This window comes from Trichechus manatus, unplaced genomic scaffold, assembly GCF_000243295.1.
Source record: "Trichechus manatus latirostris isolate Lorelei unplaced genomic scaffold, TriManLat1.0 scaffold00197, whole genome shotgun sequence".
Taxonomy (NCBI): Eukaryota; Metazoa; Chordata; class Mammalia; order Sirenia; family Trichechidae; genus Trichechus; species Trichechus manatus.
Window position 1 is genome coordinate 824,460 of NW_004444133.1, and position 22,110 is coordinate 846,569.

The 22,110-nt window shown below is 38.3% G+C and overlaps 1 protein-coding gene across 1 annotated transcript in view; it reads left to right on the forward strand.

Moving 5' to 3' along the window:
• WDR70 (WD repeat domain 70) overlaps positions 1-22,110 on the forward strand; it is a 335,096-nt gene that overhangs the window by 89,006 nt on the left and 223,980 nt on the right. The window contains exon 8 of the mRNA XM_004387889.2: positions 18,692-18,845. Within this exon, the coding sequence (XP_004387946.1) occupies positions 18,692-18,845 (154 nt within the window). The remainder of the gene's footprint in view (positions 1-18,691; positions 18,846-22,110) is intronic.

The following is a 22,110-nucleotide window of genomic DNA, read 5'->3' on the forward strand; positions in this document are numbered from 1 at the left end:
AGTTGATCATAGTGAATTATTTTTTTGATATGTTGCTGAATTCTATTGGCTAGAATTTTGTTGAGGATTTTTGTGTCAATGTTCATGAGGGATACTGGTCTGTAATTTTCTTTTTTTGTGGTGTCTTTACCTGGTTTTGGTATCAGGATTATGCTGGCTTCGTAGAATGAGTTTGGTAGTATTCTATCCTTTTCTGTGCCCTGAAATACCTTTAGTAGTAGTGGTATTAACTCTTCTCTGAAAGTTTGGTAGAATTCTCCAGATTTTATGTCAGCTTGGCTAGACCATTATTCTCAGTGTTTTAGTGGTTGTATAATGTTGTGATCACCCCCATGATGGAGTCTGCTGAGTGGTACTGGCGGAGGCGGGGCCTGTGGTAGCTCACCGCCCTCTCAGTTTCATCTCTCTGCCTTCCGCCAGTTACCTTCTGCCTGCTCGCCTTGCCAAGGTTTTTGGCTTGTTCCAGACTTAGCAGCTGCCTCTTGTCTCACCTCCAGTTCGTGGGACTTGAGCTACCAGCTCACTTGTTGATCTCGGAATTCCTCCAACTTCTCAGCCTGCAAGCAAGAGTCAGCTTCCCCGACCTGCCGACCTTGGGTTCACCAGCCCCTGCAGCTTCATGAATCAGGAGAAACCTGATTGTCTTGTCTGGTGATCTTGGAATTCATTGACCTTCACAGCCTGTGAGGGGAGCCCCTCTCTGACCTGCCGACCTTGGGTTCAGCAGCTTCTGTGGCTACGTGGGCGAGGCCTCTACCCTGATCTGTGGACTTGGAATGTTTTAGCCTCTACAATTGCGTGAGCTATTTGCTTGATATAAATCTCTCTATATATGTATTTATATGGTTTACTGGTTTTGCTTCTCTAGAGAACCCAGCCCAAGACAGAAGCCATCCAGGCTAGGGCTTTTTTTGTTGGGAGTTTTTTAATTACCTTTTCAATCTCTCCTTTTGTTATGAGTTTATTCAGTTGTTCTACTCTGTTTGTGTTAGTTTAGGTAGGTAGTGAGTTTTTAGAAACTTGTCTGTTTCCTCTAGGTTTTCAAATTTGTTAGCATACAATTTTTGATAGTAGTCTGTTATGATTCTTTTAATTTCTGTTGGTTGGGTCTGTTGTGATATCACCCATCTCATTTCTTGTATGGGCTATTTGCTTCCTCTCCTGTATTTCTTTCGTCAGTTTGGGCATTGGTTTATCAATTTTGTTGATCTTTTCAAAGAAGCAGCTTTTGGTCTTATTAACTCTTTCAATTGTTTTTCTATTCTCTATTTCATTTAATTCTGCTCTAATTGTTATTATTTCCTTCTTCTGGTGCCCGAGGGCTTCTTTTGCTGCTCTCTTTTTACTTGTTCCAGTTGTAGGGTTAATGTTTTGATTACGGCCCTTTCTTCTTTTTGCATGTGCGCGTTTATTGCTATAAACTGACTTCTGAGCACTGCTTTTGCTGTGTCCCAAAAGTTCTGGAAGGATATTTGATTCTATGAATTTCTTTATTCCATTCTTAATTTCGTCTATAACCCAGTAGTTTTTGAGCAAGGTGTTGTGCAGTTTACACATGTTTGATTTTTTTCCCTTGCTTTCTCTGTTGTTAATTTCCACTTTAATGGCTTTATGGTCGAAAAAGATGCTTTGTAATATTTCAATGCTTTGGATTTTGTTAAGGCTTACTTTATGGCCTAATATGTGGTTTATTTTGGAAAATGTTCCATGTGCGTTGGAAAAGAAAGTATACTTGGCTGCTGTTGGGTGGAGTGTTCTGTATATGTCTGTGAGATCAAGTTGGTTGATTGTAGCATTTAGCTCTTCTGTGTCTTTGTTAAGCTTCTTTCTGGATGTTCTGTCCTTCACCGAACATGGTGGGTTGAAGTCTCCTACTACTATTGTGGAGCTGTCTATCTCTCTTTTCAGTGCTGTTAGAGTTTATGTATTTTGGAGCCCTGTTATTGGGTGCGTAACTATTTATTATAGTTATGTCCTCCTGGTGTATTGACCCTTTAATCATTATATAGTATCCTTCCTTATCCTTTGTGGTAGATTTTACTTTAAAGTCTGTTTTGTTAGAGATTAATATTGCCACTCCTGCTCTTTTTTGGTTGTTGTTTGTATGATATATTTTTGTCCATCCTTTGGGTTTTAGTTTGTTTGTGTCTTTAAGTCTAAGGTGTATCTCTTGTAGGCAGCATATAGATGGATCATGCTTTTTTATCTAATCTACCACTCTCTGTCTCTTTATTGGTGCATTTAGTCCATTTACATTCAGCATAATTATTGATAGTTATGAGTTTAGTGCTGTCGTTTGATGTCTTTTTTTGTGTTGTTCGCAGTTTGTTCCACTTAATTTTCTGTGCTGAGTCATTTTTCTTTGTGTAGTTTCTTTTCATCTTTTTCATTGTTGTTGATTTCGTGTTTGCTGAGTCTTTATATTTTTCTAGGTTTTTATTTTGACTTGTAGGATTGTTAGTTTCCTTTGTGGTTACCTTAATACTTACCCCTATTTTTCTAAGTTTATAGCAGTCTTTCATTTCTTTATATCGCCTTGACTTCCTCTCCATATGAAAAATGTATGTCTATATATTTTAAGTCCCTCTTTTTTTGTTTTAATGTTATCATCTTTTACATATTGACATATATTTCCCTATTTTCAGTGTTTTAGCTTTGACTTACTTCTGTGACTTCCGTATGTGGGTTGATATCTGGTTACTCTGTCCTGTGTTCTAGTCTTGGGTTGTTATCTGATGTTACTGATTTTCTAACCAGAGAACTCCCTTTAGTATTTCTTGTAATTTGGTTTGGTTTTTGCAAATTCCCTAAACTTCTTTTTATCTGGTAATGCCCTAATTTCGCAATCATATTTGAGAGATAGTTTTGCTGCATAAGTAATTCTTGACTGGCAGCTTTTTTCCTTCAAGGCTTTATGTATGTCATCCCATTGCCTTCTGGCCTGCATGGTTTCTACTGAGTAGTCCCAGCTTATTCTTATTGACTTTCCTTTTTAGATAACTTTTCGTTTATCCCTAGCTCCTCTTCAAATTCCCTCTTTATCTTTGTTTTTGGCAAGTTTGGTTATAATATGTCTTGGTGACTTTCTTTTGGGATCTACCTTATATGGGGTTCCATGGGCATCTTGGAGAGATATCTTATCATCTTTCAGGATATCAGGGAAGTTTCTTGACAACAAATATTCAACAATTCTCTCTGTATTTTTTGTTATCCCCCCGTTCTGGTACTAAAATCACTCCTAGGTTATTCCTGTTGATAGTATCACACATAATTCTTAGGGTTTCTTAAGTTTTTTTAATCCTTTTATCTGATTTTTCCTCAAATAAGTTGGTGTCAAGTGCTTTATCTTCAGTCTCACTAATTCTGACTTCCATTGCCTCAGTTCCGCTGCTATGACTTTCTATTGTGTCAATCTCACTAATTTTGACTTCCATTGCCTCAATTCTGCTGCTATGACTTTCTATTGCCTTTTTTTAATTCTGAAATTTGATTGTTAATCTTCTGGATTTCTGATTGCTGTCTCTCTGTGGATTCTTGCAGCCTGTTAAATTTGTCATTATGCTCTTCTCTAATCTTTAAATTTCTATTGCATGTTCTGCATTTTGCTTAATTTCCTTCCTAATCTATTGAAAACTTCTGTGTATTAATCTTTTGTATTCTGCCTCTGGTAATTAGAAGAAATTTTCCTCCTCTGGAAAATTTCTAGATTCTTTATTCTGGGAGCTTGCTGAAACCCACGTGGATTGCTTCTTTATGTGATTTGATATTGACTGTTGTCTCCGAGCCATCAATAAGTTAGCATATTTATTTATTTTATGTTTGCTTACTGTGTCCTAGCTTCTTGTTTTGTTTTGATATGCCCAAATAGGCTGCTCATATGCGCTAGTTTGATTATTGGCACCTTTGAAGCTCTAATGTCCTGTCACGTGGTGGTTAGATGTGTTATTAGGTATGTGAGCTCAGGAGTCCACCCACTCCTCCTGTATGGATTCAGCTCAGGTACCCATGTAGATAGCCACCAAGTGTGTGTTGTAGGCTGTCATGTACAGTCCTAGAGAGGCATGGATGATTGGTGTAGGCACAGGCATCTGGCTGCAGTAGGGGGACACACTCTGATCAAAGCAGGGAGCTGACGGTCGTCCTCGAGTGTCCAGGAGGAAGGCGTGTCCCTGTTCCCTAGAGCGCATAGGTGGGTGGGTTTTGCAGCCGGACTGTGAGCACCTAATGCTGTTGGCTATAAGGAATAGGGGACACCTCTTACTCGTGAGCCCCTCTCGCAGGTGGTGAGGTGGTGTGGGTGGAGCTACCGGTCCTGAGGCCTCTGATGTGGGTAGGTGAAGACCCTGCTTAGTGGGCAGAGCAGTGTCAAATGTCAAGAACCTGCCAATTCACGGCTGAAACAGTTCAAGTTAGACTTCAGGTATATATCCGTTGTACTGTGGTAATGAGGGCCTTTGCTGTTGAGTTGAACAGTCACAAGTCTATGCAGGGGGAAAGGCACTCAAAGTCCGTGGATCCCTTATGTCTTTGCCTAGGCAAAGGAGCTGTCTGTACCCTGGATTCCTGACTTAGGGGAGCCGGCAGTTTATTTTCTCTCCTGTTTGTCAATTTGTTTAGTCTCCAAGGCAGTTAGAATGGCTCCTGGTGTGTGATGGATCCTACTTCTGGCCCAGGGGACTCGGCAGTTGCTGAAGCCGTTCCAGGACCCAGTGCAGAGCAGGGAGTGGGGAGGTAAATGAGAGAGAGTTTTTTCCCTAAGTGGGATTTTTTTGATCTGCGCGTAAGCCATATGGAAGTACTTATCTTTCATGGAGGGCTGCTTCTCACTGGTTCTGGGTGGCCGTGTAGACTCTCTGGTGCTGGGTCTCTCCTGGTGTGGAAAACGTGCCTCCCGAGCACAGCTGCTTGCCTGCCTCACCATTCACCCATTTGCTGATCAGGCCTGAAGGGCTCAGGCTCTCACTGGGTCAGGTCTGGCAACTCCTCGCAACTTCTGAACCATCTCTACCTTCCTCTGCCTCTCAGTCCAGTTCCTCAGCTCTGCCTTGGATGTTTAGGGCCCCCAGATTGCCATATATAATCGAATCACTTGTTGTTTTGGGTCTTTCTTGTAAGAGGGTCCAACGGAAGCATCTGACTACTCTGTCATCTTGGCCCCGCCCAAATGTTAACTTTTTAAGTGCATGAATTCTACTATTTTTTACCTGTTGTATCTTGCTTTAAAATTATTATTCTCATTTGGCTTATAAATGTTAAGATAAATTTCCATTTCTGAAATCCACCAAATATTCATAATTGAAGGCAAGATAGTTTTCAGTCATTCATTATAGAGACAGTCTTCCCAATGCCATTTCGTGAATGGACATGTACTAGAATTGCTCAACTGTATTAATAACATTCAGTGTGAAGTCAAATAGCTCTGCATAGGAATTTCTGAAACTTTTGCACTTTATGACAGTTTTCCAAACTGGGTTTCATGGGCATATTCTTAGGAGTTCATGAATTCTTTTCTTTAATTTAAAATTTTTATCTTTTTCATTTTGATAATCGTTTGGCCTGACACTAATACCTGCATTTATTTACCTTTGTGTTTAAAATCATTTGACCTCAAAAAAGTGTACATTTAGCTACTTTTAGTTTCCATGCCTAATGAGAAAGGAACAGAAACATGTTTCATAAATAAATGATGCATTAGTGCCAAATGAAAGCCTGTTTTGTCATAAAATGTTGTAGGAACAAAGTTTTCACAGTAATTCTAACAGAAAATTGGTGGAAGAATTGAGTCATCACTGGAACACAGTAAAATAGGAATGTGCTATGGCAGGCAATTCCATATCCATTTGTTTGTTGATCTGATGGCAGACTAGAGCAGTGGGGTAGAAGGGTATAATTTATTTGTTTCAGAATAAATTGTTTCCTTCTATATGATGATGTTTCAGCAAACAACATGGTCTTAAATTAAATTTATTTAAATTTTATTCTTTTGTTAATATTTACCTTTAAAAATCACTTTACTGAGATAATTTACGTATTATAAAAGTTACATATGTAATAATTTTTAGTAAATTTACAGAGTTGTGTACCAATCACCACAATCTAATTTTAGAACATTTCCATCACCCTAAAAAGAAACCTCATTCCCATTTGTGGCCACTCCTCATTTGCATGCTGAGCCCTAGGCAACCACTAATCTACTTTATGTGTTTTCTGGACATTTCTTGTAAGTGGATTCATACAATATGTGGTCTCTTGTGTCTGACTTCTGTCACTTAACTTAATGCTTTTAAGATTGACCCATCGTGTAGCACATATCCATGCTTTTTTCCTTTTTATGATCAAATAATATTCTATTGTATGAATATATGACATTGTTTGCCCATTCGCCAATTGGTGGACATTTGGGTTGTTTCCACTTTTTGGCTATTATGAACAATGATGCCATGAACGTTTGTGTACAAGTCTTTGTGTGGATATATGTTTTCATTTCTCTTGGATAGATATGTAGGAGTGGAATTGCTAGGTCCTATGGTAAATTTATGTTTAGTATTAAGAAATTGACAAACTGTTATCTAAGTGGCTGTACCATTGTATATTCCCACCAGCAATATATAAGTGTTCGAGTTTCTCTGCGCTCTCACCAGTGCTTGTTATTGTTGTTTCGATTATAGCCATTCCTGTGGGTGTGAAGTGGATCATGTTTCCTTTAAATTTATTTTGATTTTGCAGTTTTGTAAGAGTTGTAAGCACAAGTAGCCTGTTATATGTTCATACCCAGTTAAATAATAATAAAAATAATAAAAAGCTTGGAAAACATAATATATACTATTTGTTTGTGTATGTATAAAATATTCCTGGAAATGTAAACAAGAAACTGATAATACTGGTTGACTGTGAGGAAAAGAACTAGATAATCTGGGGGACTAAGGTGGGAGGAAAATGTGTTATTATAAGTATCATAATTCTAGCTAACATTTTTTGAGCCAGGCTGAGTTCTTTATATCAGTTAATTTTCATAACTACCCTGTATTGTCTGGTTGCTGTCCATTCGATTCTGACTCATGGCGGCCCCATGTATGTCACAGTAGAATTGTGCTCCATAGGGTTTTTAATGGCTGATTTTTCAGAAGCAGTTTACCAGGCCTTTCTTCTGAGGCATCTCTGGATGGACCAGAACCTCCAGCCTTTTGGTTAGCAGCTGAGTATGTTAACTGTTTGCACCACCCAGGGACCTGCCCACCTCCCCTGGTATCATCCTGTTGCCATCGAGTTGATTCCAACTCATGGTGACCCTGTTGGACAGAGTAGAACTGCCCCATAGGGTTTTCAAGGAGCAGCTAGTGCATTCGAACTGCTGACCTTTTGGTGAATAGCCCAGCTCCTAACCATTGCACCACCAGGGCTTATATCATAGGTATCTTTATATTCCCATTTTACTGATGTGGAAGTGGAAGCTTAGAAAAATTAATTAGCTAGTCCAAGATCTCACACTAAGTTACATAGTTGTTTATGTGCTCTTTATTGGCTAATGTAAACATTCTAACTGTAGAACCTATACCATTAACCACTATGTGATACATACGCAAAGAGGGGTTTGAAACCAGTTAGAAAAAAGTGCCATCAAACCCAGTCAAGGGTGTGTGTGTTTGCCTAAATTCTATCTGTAAGCCTTACTCCCTCAACACTTTATTCACTACCCATGTTAGATAACAGAAGTATTACCATTTTATTGTTTAGGGAAAGTATTTTCATTAGTTTGCAGATGGTGTTTATATAGTATAGTTTATTCATTTAAACATAATTGCGTGAGAGATTAGTGGCTGGAATTATGTTTTAAATGTGCTATTTTTCCAGGCATTTAGGCTTTCTTTTGTTTTCTGGGTTAATAGTTAATTCTGAAAAGAAACTGAAGATGGATAAAGGTTACTCTTGCAAAATTGGACCTATGATTTGTGTGTGAGTTGATAGTTTAGTGCAGCAGGGATATATAAATTTCGGTAATCATGTTGTTGTAATTGTCTCTTTTCTCCTGGATAAGAGCTCATTAATTGCATCCAGATTAATGACAAACATTTTTAAATACACTTTTAATAATTAGTGAATTGGTGGACTTGTTTTATAAGATTGCTTAGTAATACTATTTCTAAATTATCAGATTTTGCAACTTTCAGAGTTAGTAACTATGTGGTAATGAATCACCTTCCCAAAAAAAAAAAAAAAAAAAAAAAAGTTTAGCCTTTTTCATTGGTTCCTGAGATAACCCTCATAAGTTCCTGAATAATTGAGCTGCTTTTATTACCTAAAATTTTCAGACCATACTTGAGGGTTTATGCTAACAAGTAGGGGCTGGCCAGACCAGAAAGACCCTTAGGAGGCATGATTTATCCCATCATGCATATGTAATGAGGCCTCAATCATGACTGCGTAATGATGTCAATAAAGTTCAGAACACGGAGGCTCCGAGAGCTTCCTGGTTGACAAAGGAGGATGATGCAGCCTCTTTGGGACATGAAAGCTTTGCGTTGGGAACTCTCCCAGACCTTGCCTGTTTGTCACTTTCTTGTGATGATCATGATTTGTATCCTTTTGCTACAATAAATCTGTAATCATAAGTATAGTATATTCTGTGAGTTCTGTGAGTCGTTCTAGCAAATTATTGAACCCAAAGGAGTAGTGGGAGCCAGCAGGTAAAAGTGAGGAGTCTGGGGGAGGTCGCTGATCTTGCAGCCGGCACCCTGAAGAGGTAGTAGAAAAACTCCAAATATGCAGCTAGCAGGCCAGAAGTAAGGGCATTTGTTGTGTGGACTCCCAAGTTTGTGACTGGTTTCTGCCTTTTAGGCAGTCTGAAGGGCAGTGTCCTTTTAACTTGTAAGCTATGATCTAGTTCTGAGTGGCTAGGGGTAGAGAGAGAGGGAGTGCTACGTGGGCAGCTTGTGTCAGAGATGATCAAGAATGAATAAGTGGGGTTTGATTCATCTTCACTTTTTGGGAATTGGATTTATATTCTTACCTAGAAAGTTACCATTAGGCCATATGTGATGTTTTTTCCTGCAGATACCACTGATCATTAGCATCATTGATTAGGATCTACTTGAAAAGCAAAGTAGAATATCAGCTATATCTAGCTACTTTGATTTTGTGTCTTTTGTATAATAAGCTTTTGTTATGAGAAACTGTACTAATCTTGGATATCACCAATAGGAAAGAAAAATTGGAGGGTAAGATGCCTTCAGTTGTAAATTTAGTGGGTTAATCAGATCATAAGTCTTTCTGTTGTGGATCAGGCCAGTCCTGGGAGTGCCAGGTCTTTCTTTTGGTTTACTAAGTGGAGTGGAAGTTGCTGACATAGTCCATGCAAAGGTCAGCGTAGAGTTGTTATCCTTGTGCATCATCAGAAAGCTTTAGTATGAGTTGAAAAGATATGTAGGAAAACACAGTTGATATTCTTTGACATACACTATTCACCTGAATATATTTTCTCCTTCTCTTTGATATTTTCATTATAAAATTTTATGAGGTTAAAGGTTTTTTTTACTTGATTTCCTGAGTTTCTGGTATCATCAAATTACATACTTTAAGAATGTATCCCATTAACTAAGAACCAATGGCTTTCTCTTGGGTCATGTTTCAGTTCAAATGTCAGCTCCTCAGAGATGTCTTTTCCTAAACATCCCATTAAAAGTAGCTTCTGTCCCCACCTCTCCACTGCCACCCACTTCATCCATTGCCTTGATTTATTTTTGCTACTCAAAAGGTTGGCAGTTCAAATCCACCCAGCTGCTCCGCAAGAGAAAGACCAAGGTGATTGCTTCTGTAAAGATTGTTGTTGATGTGTGCTGTTGAGTGGAGTCTGACTCTTAGCAACCCTATAGGACAGAGTAGAACTGGCCCATAGGGTTTCCTAGGCAATAATCTTTACTGGAGCAGATCGCCAGGTCTTTTCTTCTGCAGAGTGGCTGGTGGGTTTGAACCACTGACTTTTCGGTTAGCAGCTGAGCACTTAACCATTGTACCACCAGGGCTCTTTTCATAAAGATTATAGCCTAGAAAACCCCATGGAGCAGTTCTCCTCTGTCACATGGGGTTGCTATGAGTCAAAAATCGACTCGACGGCACCTGACAACAGCAGTGCTATGAGAAACGATCTTTTTTTTTTTACATTTGTTTACTTGTATCCCAGCACCTAGAACAGTGCTTGGCATATAGTAGAAATGTATTATTCATTAAATAAGTTGTAGAGGTAATAGAATCTTCTCATATTTTTCTTCAAAAATTACCTGTTGTATAGAGTAAAATACTCCTTTCAGCAAGCTGTACCTATCTTTTTGAGCAGGAAAAGATTTCTCTTGACTGGAAGATTGAAAATCTTTGGTTTAAGCTCTAACAGTCCAGGGCAAAGAAAGGACAGTTTTGGAAATCTTGGGCTCTTGTACTATGGTGATGCATTAGGCTACAGGCTACAGGCTGATCTATTTGTGTTGTTGTTGTTAGGTGCCGTAGAGTCAATTCTGACCCATAGTGACCCTATATACAACAAAATGAAACACTGCCCAGTCCTGCACTATCCTTACAATCATTGTTATGCTTGAGCCTGTTGTTGCAGCACTGTGTCAATCCATCTCGTTGAGGGTCTTCCTGTTTTTCACTGACCCTCTTCTTTACCAGGCGTGCTATCCTTCTCCAGGGACTGATGCCTCCTGATAACATGTCCAAAGTATGTGAGACATAGTCTTGCCATCCTTGCTTCTAAGGAGCGTTCTGGCTATACTTCTTTTAAGACAGATTTGTTTATTCTTTTGGCAGTCCATGGTACATTGAGTATTCTTTGCCAGTATCACAATTCAAAGGCATCAATCCTTTGGTCTTCTTTATTCATTGTCCAGTTTTTGCATGCATATGAGGTGATTGAAAACACCATGGCTTGGGTCAGCACACCTTAGTTTTCAAGGTGACATCTTTGCTTTTTAACACTTTAAAAAGGTCTTTTGCAGCAGATTTGCCCAGAGCAATGCATCTTTTGATTTCTTGACTGCTGCTTTCATGGGTGTTGATTGTGGATCCAACTAAAAGGCATCTGTCAGTTTGTCCTACTGTGGGGGCTTGCATGTTTCTGTGATGCTGGAAGCGCTATGCCACCAGTATTCAAATACCAGCAGGGTCACCCAAGGCGGACAGGTTTCAGCTGAGCTTCCAGACTAAGACAGACTAGGAAGAAGGACCCAGCGGTCTGCTTCTGAAAAGAATTAGCCAGTGAAAACCTTACAAAAAAATCTGATCTGTTTAGCTGTGTTTTCAAAAAACAGTAAATACATTCTCAAGGTAACAACAGGTTAGTGAGTTTTATTACATCTTATGATTTCCATTCACTTTATATCAACATTGATTGGCCCTGAGCAGTGATTCCCCCTAATTCAAATGGCATTTGCAGTTGTTAGCATATATCTATCATTTTCTTCTTTTCATTAAACAGTTCTAGAGTTCAAAGAAGAGGAGGGAAAAACCTCTTACCAAGTATTTCACCTTCCTGAGTCAATCCTCGTTTCAGAAATTTAAAAAGAATTCTATTACTAGAAATCAGAATGGATGAGTCAATGCTCTAGCTATTGGGCATGATACACACTATCTTCTCTGCTAATTTAGTTGACTTTGTGCTACAGCTGTCAGTTTCAGAGTGGAGAGGGGGAAATCTCATTGCTTTGTCAGACTTCCATTGAAACATTTTTCCTTCATTGTCTTTTTCATAGCAGACTGAGTTATGTGAAGTTAAATTCTACAACTAGGCATTATTATACAGTCAATGTACATGATAGGTATGAGCATGGATTGTGAGTTCTGTAAGTCTGAGTTTGAATTCTCTCTTGACTAGTTCACTTGCTGTATGACCTCAGGCAAGTTATTTAATCTCCCTGACTTTGGTTTCTGTATCCATTTCTTTGGGCTGTGATGATGATGAAATGAAATAATATATGTAAAGTGCTTGGCACAGTGCCTGGCATGTGGTAAAGCACTCAGTAAATGTTAGCTCTTATTATTCTTAGCATTTAATTGAAGGAATTTCAGTGTACAGACTTTCCAAGTTGATATCTGTTATGTTTCTCAAGTATTATTTCCCATTACTAAGTTTTTGTTAGTGATAAGACATTGGATTATACCTCTGAAAAATCACACTATTGTTTAGGTTCTTGTCGTCTGCCCTCATTTTCTTTCAGGAGTTCCAGCTGTCCAGTTTTGGTTCTCTGTTATCTGCCCTCTATTTCCCTTTCATTTTTTATGATCCAATTCTCTTAATGTATTTTTCTGCAATCTGTGAGATTATTATTCCTATTATTTTAATTCAGTACCTTACTGCTTTTAATGAACATTTTTAAAAGTCACAGTGAGGTATAATTTATATTCAGTAAAATTCACCCTTTTTAAGTGTACAGTTCTGTGAGTGTTGAGAAATGCATTCAGTCGTATTACCACCACCACAATCAAGATATGAAACATTTCCATCATGCCAAAAATTTTTCTTCAGCCACTTGGCAGTCATCTCTCTTAACCCTCAAGCAACCACTGATCTGATTGTTGCTAGTATCAATAGTTTTGTTCCTTTTTATTGCTGTATAATAATACATTGTATGGGTATACTACAATTTGTATATCCCATTCATCAGTTGATAGGACCAGAGTGATTATAAAAAACGCTTTCTTGAAAGGGTACCATAGCCAGCCGCAAGTGAAAACATTCCAGAAACCATGAATTCCTGACAGCTGTAGCACAAAGTCAACTAAATTAGTAGAGAAGATAGTGTGTATCATGCCCAATAGCTAGAGCATTGACTCATCCATTCTGATTTCTAGTAATAGAATTCTTTTTTTTATCCCATTCATCAGTTGATAGACACTTGTTTTTTTCTAGTTATTAGATATTTATAACTAAAGCTGCTATAAATATTTCTATATAGGTCTTTTTGTAGACAGATATTTTTGTTTTTCTTGGGTAAATACCTAGGAAACTGCCAAATATAAGAAACTGCTAAACTTTTCATTAGTGGTAGTACAATTTTGCTTTCTTATCAGCAATGTATAGAAGTTCTAGTTACTTCACATCCTTACCTACATTTGGTGTTATCAGTCTTTTTAATTTTGTCCATTCTATTGGGTGTGTAGTGATATGTCATTGTAGTTTTAATTTAATTTTCCCTGATGACTAATGGTTTTGAGAACCTTTTTATGTGATTATTTGCTATACATATAGATTCTTTGATGAAATGTCTGTTCAGATCTTTTGCCCACTTTATTGGATTGTTTTTCTTGGGTTGTTTGATAATGTCTTCTGTAAGATATGTGTATCACAAATATTTCCTCTTAGCCTGTCTTGTCTTTTTATTTCCTTAACAGTGTCTTTTGAAGAGCAGCTTCTAATGTATTTTGAAATACTGTTTTCTATTTCTTCCATTTTACTTCTTTCAAATAATCTGTTTTTACCTTGCCAATTTTTTGCTTAATACAAACCATGTTTCCTTGAAATTATTTTCAGCATCAAACAACTATAAGCTAAAAATATCTTTTTTCTTTAAATTTTTTTTCACAATTTCTTCACAGCACCCTTATTATTTTATGTTTCCTTATCGCTGACCCTTATTTATTCTCTCTGCCTAGCGAGAAACAGGCTGAGTAGATTCTTCTTTCTTAAATGTAATAGGTTGTAGCTGATGGAATGAGCCTGTGGTTTGCAGAGTGTTGAGGGGTTAGATCTCTTCTCTATGTGATGGATGCTCTGTTTTCAGGGGAGCTATACTATAGGGTTGCTATGAGTCGCAACCGACTTGACGGCAGTTGGTTTGGTTAGATTCTGTTAGGTGACTGACAGATCGGTACATTTTTCTTTTGTCAGCCTTTGTATCATCTCTTGAACATCTTCTTCAGTGCCATCTGTTCAGTGTTTGTTGTATTGTTTCCTTAAGGACAGCCTTGCTACTCTGAGAACATACTCCTGTAGGAATTCATGGTTTCTGGAATGTTTTCACTTGCGGCTGGCTATGGTACCCTTTCAAGAAAGCGTTTTTTATAATCACTCTGGTCCTTTCCTAATAGAAATTTCTGGATATGTCCTACATTCAAATAGTTCTTTTAGTTTGCAACTTTGATGTTTCTCCCTATTTTAAAATTTTGCTGGGAGGTTTTCTTTTTTTTGATACTATTCCTCAAGCAGCTATTTTTTCTTAGAAATCTTGTATTATCTGTCCTATTTTTAAGTTCCCAAGGACCTCATATTTATTTCCTTTTTGCAGTATCTACAAGATATCCCTGATTCACAAAATATTTTTTTAAATTCTGAGATGACCTTTTGCAATTAATTTCTTAATTTCTAAAGTCTTGTGTTTATATTCTGCTTAATTTTGAAGAACTTCTAGGATGTCATTCATTGTTCTATCTATATTTCTTGTTACTTCACAACAAGAAAGCTTCATTGTGGTCAGTTTAGTGTCTCTACTGTTCCCCTAGCCTACCCCAAGTCCCCCACTCCCTGCCCTTACTTCTCTATGCATTTGTTCATGCTACTTTCCAGGCTAACGTACTCTTGTCTCTCTAAACTCTTCAAAACTCCTCCTTCAGGGTTCAACTCAAGAGTCTTCCTTGCTTAAATCTCACCTAGAGTACTGTAGCAATCTCTTTACTGTTTTCCCCCACTATTCCATGCTAAACCCCTTTAGTATCTTCCTGATGCACTTTGAATAAACCAAATGCCTTTCTATAAAGTCCTTTATGATTTGGCTCCTATCCATTTTTTCCCTTTTCTAAGTATACTCTAGCAAAATGGCCACAGGATTTTTGCATAGTATTTTTTTTTTTTTTAGAATGCTCTTCTCTAATTCCTTTTACTCCTAAAGGTAAGAAGGAACTAACATTTAGCTCTACCTTGTCCCTTTCGTCACCCATGGTACATACAGCGACTACATACTTTTTTGTGCCTCTGGAGTTGATTGGGAAGTTGCTATCCCACTGAAAGTGTGTGCTACCAGCAGCAGGGCCCAATATAACAGTTTGAAACAGAAAAAATGGGCTATGCCACTAATTATTGTTTTTACAGGGTGTTGTATGAGATGGTGCTGAATCATTGAATTTTTGGAGGAAACCAAACGACGTCTTGCATTGGGCAAGAGTGCTGCAAAAGACCTCTTTAAACTGTTGAAAAACAAAGATGTCACTTTGAGGACAAAGGTGTGCCTGACCCAAGCCATGGAATTTTCACTTGCCTCGTATGCATGCAAAAGCTGGACAATGAATAAGGAAGACCGAAGAAAAATTGACGCCTTTAAATTATGGTGTTGGTGAAGAATATTGAATATACCTTGGACTACCAGAAGAACAAACACATCTGTCTTTGAAGAAATATACAGAGTGCTCCCTAGAAGCAAGGATGGTGAAACTTCATCTCACATATTTTGGACATGTTATCAGGAGGCACCAGTCCCTGGAGAAGGACATCATGCTTGGTAAAGTAGAGCGTCAGTGAAAAAGAGGAAGACCCTCAATGAGATGGACTGACACAGTGGCTGCAACAGTGAGCTCAAGCATAACAACGATTGTGAGGATGGCACGGGATTGGGCAGTGTTCTGTTCTGTTGTACATAGGGTCGCTGTGAGTTGGAATCGACTCGACGGCTCCTAACAACAGCAACAGCATATGTAATCCTGGAATAAAAATTACTGAAAAGATTGCCTTAGAAGTAATGATTTAAGAAATCAACTTTCTGTGGCTTTAGTATTGTTTGACAGATATATTTTGTAAATTTGGTAGTACCAGTTTACCAACTTTTAGTATATTAAGCAGATAGGCGATGTGTTCTTAATTGGTTTTGCATTGGAAATCTATTCTTAAATTTAAAAGCTGAAATATTAAATTAGCTGAAGATTTATTTTGCTGTGGTATAAATTAAGTACATATTTTCTGATATTCTCATATGGAAACATTTGATGGTGCTGCATCATGTCTTTTACTTTCTTGGATTGTTTTCTGCTCTAGATAATATATATTGCATACCTGGGAGGAAGGGACAGTTTCATCAAATACTATAGGAAGATGGCACACAAATCTGAAATTGTATTTTCTCTAACCCTTATTGCCTTTCATTTCCAAGAATATAGTAGTCATATTTAACATGATGCTTGAGTTTTTTGAGTGGATGCAGAAAATCAGATAAGAACATTTCTCTTGAGTATTTTGGTTAGTAATGAAACATATGGTAAACATATACTAACTTATCTTGTAATGAATTTGAAATAACATTGTATTTGGCTACCAAGATTTTATACTCCTCAAATAATCTTAAAGAGACCTTGGAAATGAAAAAAAGTAATAATAATAACTGCTGCTTTTTTCTGATCCTGTGCTAGGTGCCTTTATGTATATTGCTTTTACTCCTCATCTCAACCCTATAAGTCAAGTATTATTTCTCCTGTTTCTTTGTCAGTGGAAGCAACCAGGATTCATTGAGTTTATACAGCGAGTACATGCACTCTGTGTCTCAGGAGCACCTCTGTATCTTACTGCCATCTAGTCCCACCCATTCGCTTTCTAAATAATGAGGAGACCAAGGCTCATCATCACACAGCTAGTTAGCAGCCGAGCGAGGACTTAGATCCCTGGGCTCCTGACTCACATTCCGGTGCACTTTTCACTACATCAGGACACCTTGGCTCCTGAGCCACAAGTGACAGCCCCAAACAGCTGTGTTTATCTGTCTTGCATGTCCTGGCTTGTTTTGCTAGCCGAGCAAAAACTACTTAAAAGGATCCTCAATCTTCACCTTCCCACTCCCCTCCACTTATACTCTTATATTCCCACTTGCCTGATGAATAACTTCAGTGAAAGAATTGTGTAATGTCACTAAGCCTTCCTCTGGTGTCAGAGTTACTCCCCAGGAGAACATTCACTTACTTCCTCATGACTCCAGTTTGCTCTCAGATTGGCTTTCCCTCTCTTCTCTTTGATCCGAATCTTAGTTGTTTAGGCAGGAATTTGAGGAGCATATGTTATACCCCTTGAACAAGCCCTTTAATTCTCCTTAGTGCTGTGTCTAATGAGTCTTAATCCTGCCCTTTTAACTCTGTGGCTAGCAGAATTAAGAGCCAAGCGGGACAGGAATGGTGAACTTGATGCTGAACATTTCATTTTAATGTTGGCAAAGCGGACTTCAGAGAGAGCATGAAAATAATGAGAAAGTGGGAAAATGTTAAAAGCTTCTCTGTATAGCTAAAAAGAAAAGTGAATATTAGTGTGGGATAGCTGAGCTCTTGTATTTCTCTCCACATACAACTAGAGCAACTTGGTAGACCAACTAGCTAGAGAGATGGAGCCAGGGATGATTTCTACAACTTCCTGGATTTCCTTGTTTTTTATATTTTCATTTCTGTTTGGAAATAAAAATGAATCAACAGATAAAATAAAGTGATCACTTATTGATAAGTGAGGAAAATTAAGATTTCCTCAAAGTGGGAGTACTGTTGACACAGATGCTCTGTGAACTAACTAGTTCATTCCGTTCTTATGTTAGAGATTTTTGGTTTTGCTGTCTGAACTATCTAATTATCAAAGATATGATCTGTTTGTGCGTGTGTGTGTTTATATGTATAAACAAATTAGACAGAACAGCTTATAATTTACTCAGTTATTGATTAATTGCCTGAAATTTGGTGTTATCAGTCAAGGTCTGATTAGGAGAGAAAAATCATAAGATAATTTGAACAGGGAAAGTTTAATACGAAGAGTTACCAGCTAGAACAGGGGATTGAAGTAATGAGGGATTGGCTAGTACCTTAGTCCTGAAGGTGGAGATTTGGGTGGCATATTGCAGTATTCACCACAGTTACATGGCAAGATCAGTTTTTAGTGGAGTGATGAGGATGGAAAATTCCTGACGTATCAGCAGCTAGCCATCAGCAGACAAAATCCTGGAAGGGAACGGAATGAGTACCTCAGCCCTGAAGGGGGAGATCTGCATGCACACCACAGTATTCATTACAGTCACAATAGTAAGATCAGTTTTAGTAGAGTGGTGAGGGTTGAAAGGATAGTATAGTGCTAGAGAAATGAAGGGGAAGTTGAGGAAGGTTGAAAACGTTCAAAGAACTTAGCTGTGAAGGGGATGAGACCAGGGATAGTCAAAAAACTTCTGAGGTTGAAAACTTGTTCAAAGAGCTTAGCTGTGAAGGGGATGAGAGCAAGGATAGTCAAAAAACTTCCTGAGGAGACATGAAGCAATGGAACCTGGAATATAGGTAGTTAAGTTTTGCCTTAGGCAAAAGAGGTTGTTTTCCACCATTGTAATAGAAAAGGAGAAGAATGAAAGGAGTTCAGATGCTGCTAAGTTTATAGCATTAATGGGAAGAAATTGAGGCAGTTCTTACTAGTTTCTTCTGAGAAAGAGAAGAAGGAATCAACAGCTAAAAGTGGGCAAATTGGTTGTATTGAAGACTTAAGGGGAGGAGAGAAGATTTTAAGTGATTACTATGGACAGTGGGTGGAGAGAGCTAACAGGATAGCCAGTGGGTGTTGAGGAGATCATTAGAAGTTGATCTTCTTGATTTTGTAGAATTATCAATTTGTGCAGTTGTGTGACTTTTTTTCTGGCAGTGCTTAATGTAGTCAAAGTATAAAAGTTAATGCTCAGTGTCTCATCAGATTATTTTCTTTTTCTTTTTTCAGTCATCAGATCAAGTCACTACAGTACAGTAACACAGGAGACATGATTCTCGTTGTATCTGGAAGTTCTCAGGCTAAGGTGATTGACAGAGATGGCTTTGAAGTAATGGAATGTATAAAGGGAGACCAATATATTGTGGACATGGCCAACACCAAGGTAAGCATAAAACAAATTTATTTAAAAAAAAAAATATATATATAGTTGTTGCTAGGCGCCATTGAGTTGATTTCGACTCATAGTGACCCCATGTGACAGAGTAGAACTACCCCTTATGGTTTTCTAGGCTATACTGTTTATGGGAACAGATTGCCAGGTCTTTCTCCTGCAAAACCACTGGTACGTTTGAATCACCAACTTTTGGTTAGCAGCCAAGCGCTTAACAGTTGGGCCACCAGGGCTCTCTCTCTATATATGTATATGAAATATATATTTTAATGAATTTAATTAATTTAGCACACATTTATGATAATCTAACCCAAAAGTTACTGTCTTAAAACAGCAACAGTTTATTATTTCTCACAATTCTGTGGACTGACCAGGAAGTTCTTCTGCTTCATGTAGTGCCAGCTGGGGCACTAGAATGGTTGTAAGATCCAGAATGGCCTCATGCACATGGCTTACCTTGATGCTCCACCCCATGGCTTCTTTCTCTTTCCACATGTGTTGTTTGGGTTTTATAACATCATGGTCTCAGTGGGGCTTGACTTCTTACCTGATGGCTGAGTTTCATGAAGGATGTGTTCCTATCATACTATCATATTTTGGATACTTTCTTTATGTTCTGGCATAATAAAATATTCCAGATTCATCTTGTACTTCTCCTTCCCTGATATTACCTGTTTCTTTAGTAATCCAGGGCTCCGTTTAATGAGGAATGGTATTTAGAAATTAAGATCTGGGCACTGGATGTGTTCATTGCTGCTGGGGTGTCATTGCTTCTAGGTTCTTTCAGAAGTCAGAGCTGGGGGAAATAACCAACCAAAATAAGTTAAAAATATATATAAAAGATCATGAGTTCATACTGATAAACATCCGATTTTAATTTAACTTCTAGACTTTCCCCATTCCATGTTTGTACTTCCTTTCTTCAACAGTGAGAAACTTGGTTCCCAACATCACCAATATATTTACTCATTGTTCACTGTTACAGTACATAGAAAGTAGCTTGAGAATTACAACACCCATTGTCGTTGTAGGCAGAATTCTAAGGTTGGCTCCCAAGTTTCCTACTGGGAATGGAAGGGCTTAAGATGGACTCAAATGCAGATATGCTTATAGGTGGTGGGCCTTACCCTGGAAATTGAAAATGTCACCATCTACTGAGAGGGTCATTACCTTGTTTTGTGTTGGGAGATATTGGAGGGGTCTTCAGTAGGATTATAGTAAAGAAGGAGAATAGCTATTGATGATTGTAAGAGGAAAATTACTAGAAGAACTGTGGTAGTTTAATGGCTACAAATGTAAATTTGTAGAGACACTCATTCTTCATATTTATATGATATTTTTGAGTATTATTCAGGACTCTGGGTGTTTGAGTGGAATACGGTGATGGAGTTGGGGTGGGGAGAGGGTTATTCCAGAATAAAAGTTGTTTATTGTAGGAACTGCAAAACAACACTCAGGGTTATGCTTAGAGAGTAGTTTAAGTTTAGGATATCAAAAGTAAAAAAGTTAAAGAATTGGAACTAGGAGGTTGTATGGCCAGTAAATGGTATATCTAGATTCTAGAACGAATTGTTGTTAGGTGCCGTCAAGCCTCTTTTGACTAATAGCCATCCCATGTACAACAGAATGAACACTGCCTGGTCCTGCCCCATCCTCACAGTCATTGTTGAGCCCATTGTTGCAGCCACTGTGTCAGTCCATCTCATTGAGGGTCTTCCTCTTTTTTACTGACCCTCTTCTTTACCAAGTATGATGTCCCCTTCTGATAACATGTCCAAAGACAGATTTGTTCGTTCTTTTGGCAGTGCGTGGTATATTCAGTATTCTTTGCCAACACCACAATTCAAAGGCATCGGTTCTTCTTCAGTCTTCCTTATTCATTGTCCACCTTTCATGCGCACATGAGGTGATTGAAAACACCATGGCTTGGGTCAGGCCCATCTTAGTCTTCAAAGTGACATCTTCGCTTTTTAACGTTTAAAGAGGTCTTTTGCAGCAGACTTGCCCAGTGCAATGTGTCATTTGATTTCTTGACTGCTGCTTCTATGGGTGTTGATTGTGGATCCAGGTAAAATGAAATCCTTAAGAACTTTAGCGTTTTCTCCATTTATCATGATGTTGCTTATTGGTCCAGTTGTGAGGATTTTTGTTTTCTTTATGTTGAGGTACAATCCATACTGAAGGCAGTGGTCTTTGATCTTCGTCAATAAGTACTTCAAGTCCTCTTCAGTTTCAGCAAGCAAGGTTGTATCATCTGCGTAATGCAGGTTGTTAATGAGTCTTCCTCTAATTCTGATGCCCCATTCTTCTTCATATATTCCAGCTTCTCAGTGGACTATATGAAGAATTAGGTGGTAAATATTTTTAAAATCAGTAAGTATTGGGATTTTATGATTTCAGAAGAGAAACCATTTGGGATGAAGGCAGAGTTAGCCATAATTGAGGTTGCTGAAATATCTTGGAAGAGGTGTTTGGAGTTGAGTAAGTCGAAGAAGAATGAATTTAGGGTGCTCTTTGGTGTATTCTGATGGATATTAAAGTTGCTTAGGAATTAGAAGGATGGGGACTTCAGACTTCTTGCATCATATAAGGAAGTGACTAAGAGTGTGATGGATTACAGCAGGGGTAGACAAAATACCGCATGTGAGCCAAATCCAGCCTGCAGGCTGTTTTTGTAAATAAAAGTTTCATTGGAACACAGCCATGCCCATTCATTTACTACTGACTACGGCTGCTTTTGTGGTACAAGGGCAGAGTTGAGTAGTCACATAGAAACCACGTGGTCCACAAAGCCTAAAATACTATTTGGCCCTTTAGAGAAAAAGTTTGCAAGCCCCTGAATTAAAACTATTAACATTCTTTCCAGCAAAATGTACTCACATAAAATTTTGATGACAATTTCAGGAGGTTTCGTGATTCCTGAAAGCCTGTGGATAGTCTCTGATTAAGAAGACCTTTTGGATCAGAGTTCACAGTATATTCCCTCCTGCCTTTCATCTCTTAATAGAGGCTGGCTCTGTTAGTTAGCTCACCATGCTAAAGACCTGGGTACTTTCATTTTATGGGTCATGGGATCTCACTCATTCAGTGACTGCAAGCGGCATTCCAGCAGGGCGGCTGTTTTGCAGCTGTTGTCAAAGGGACAGCCACAAGACTGTGGACAGATTAGTGCAGATCAGCACACCTCTGTGTGCGTGCATGTAGGAGAAACCAATACTGGTCATGGATCAGTACTGTCCTTTCTCTATGCAAAGTA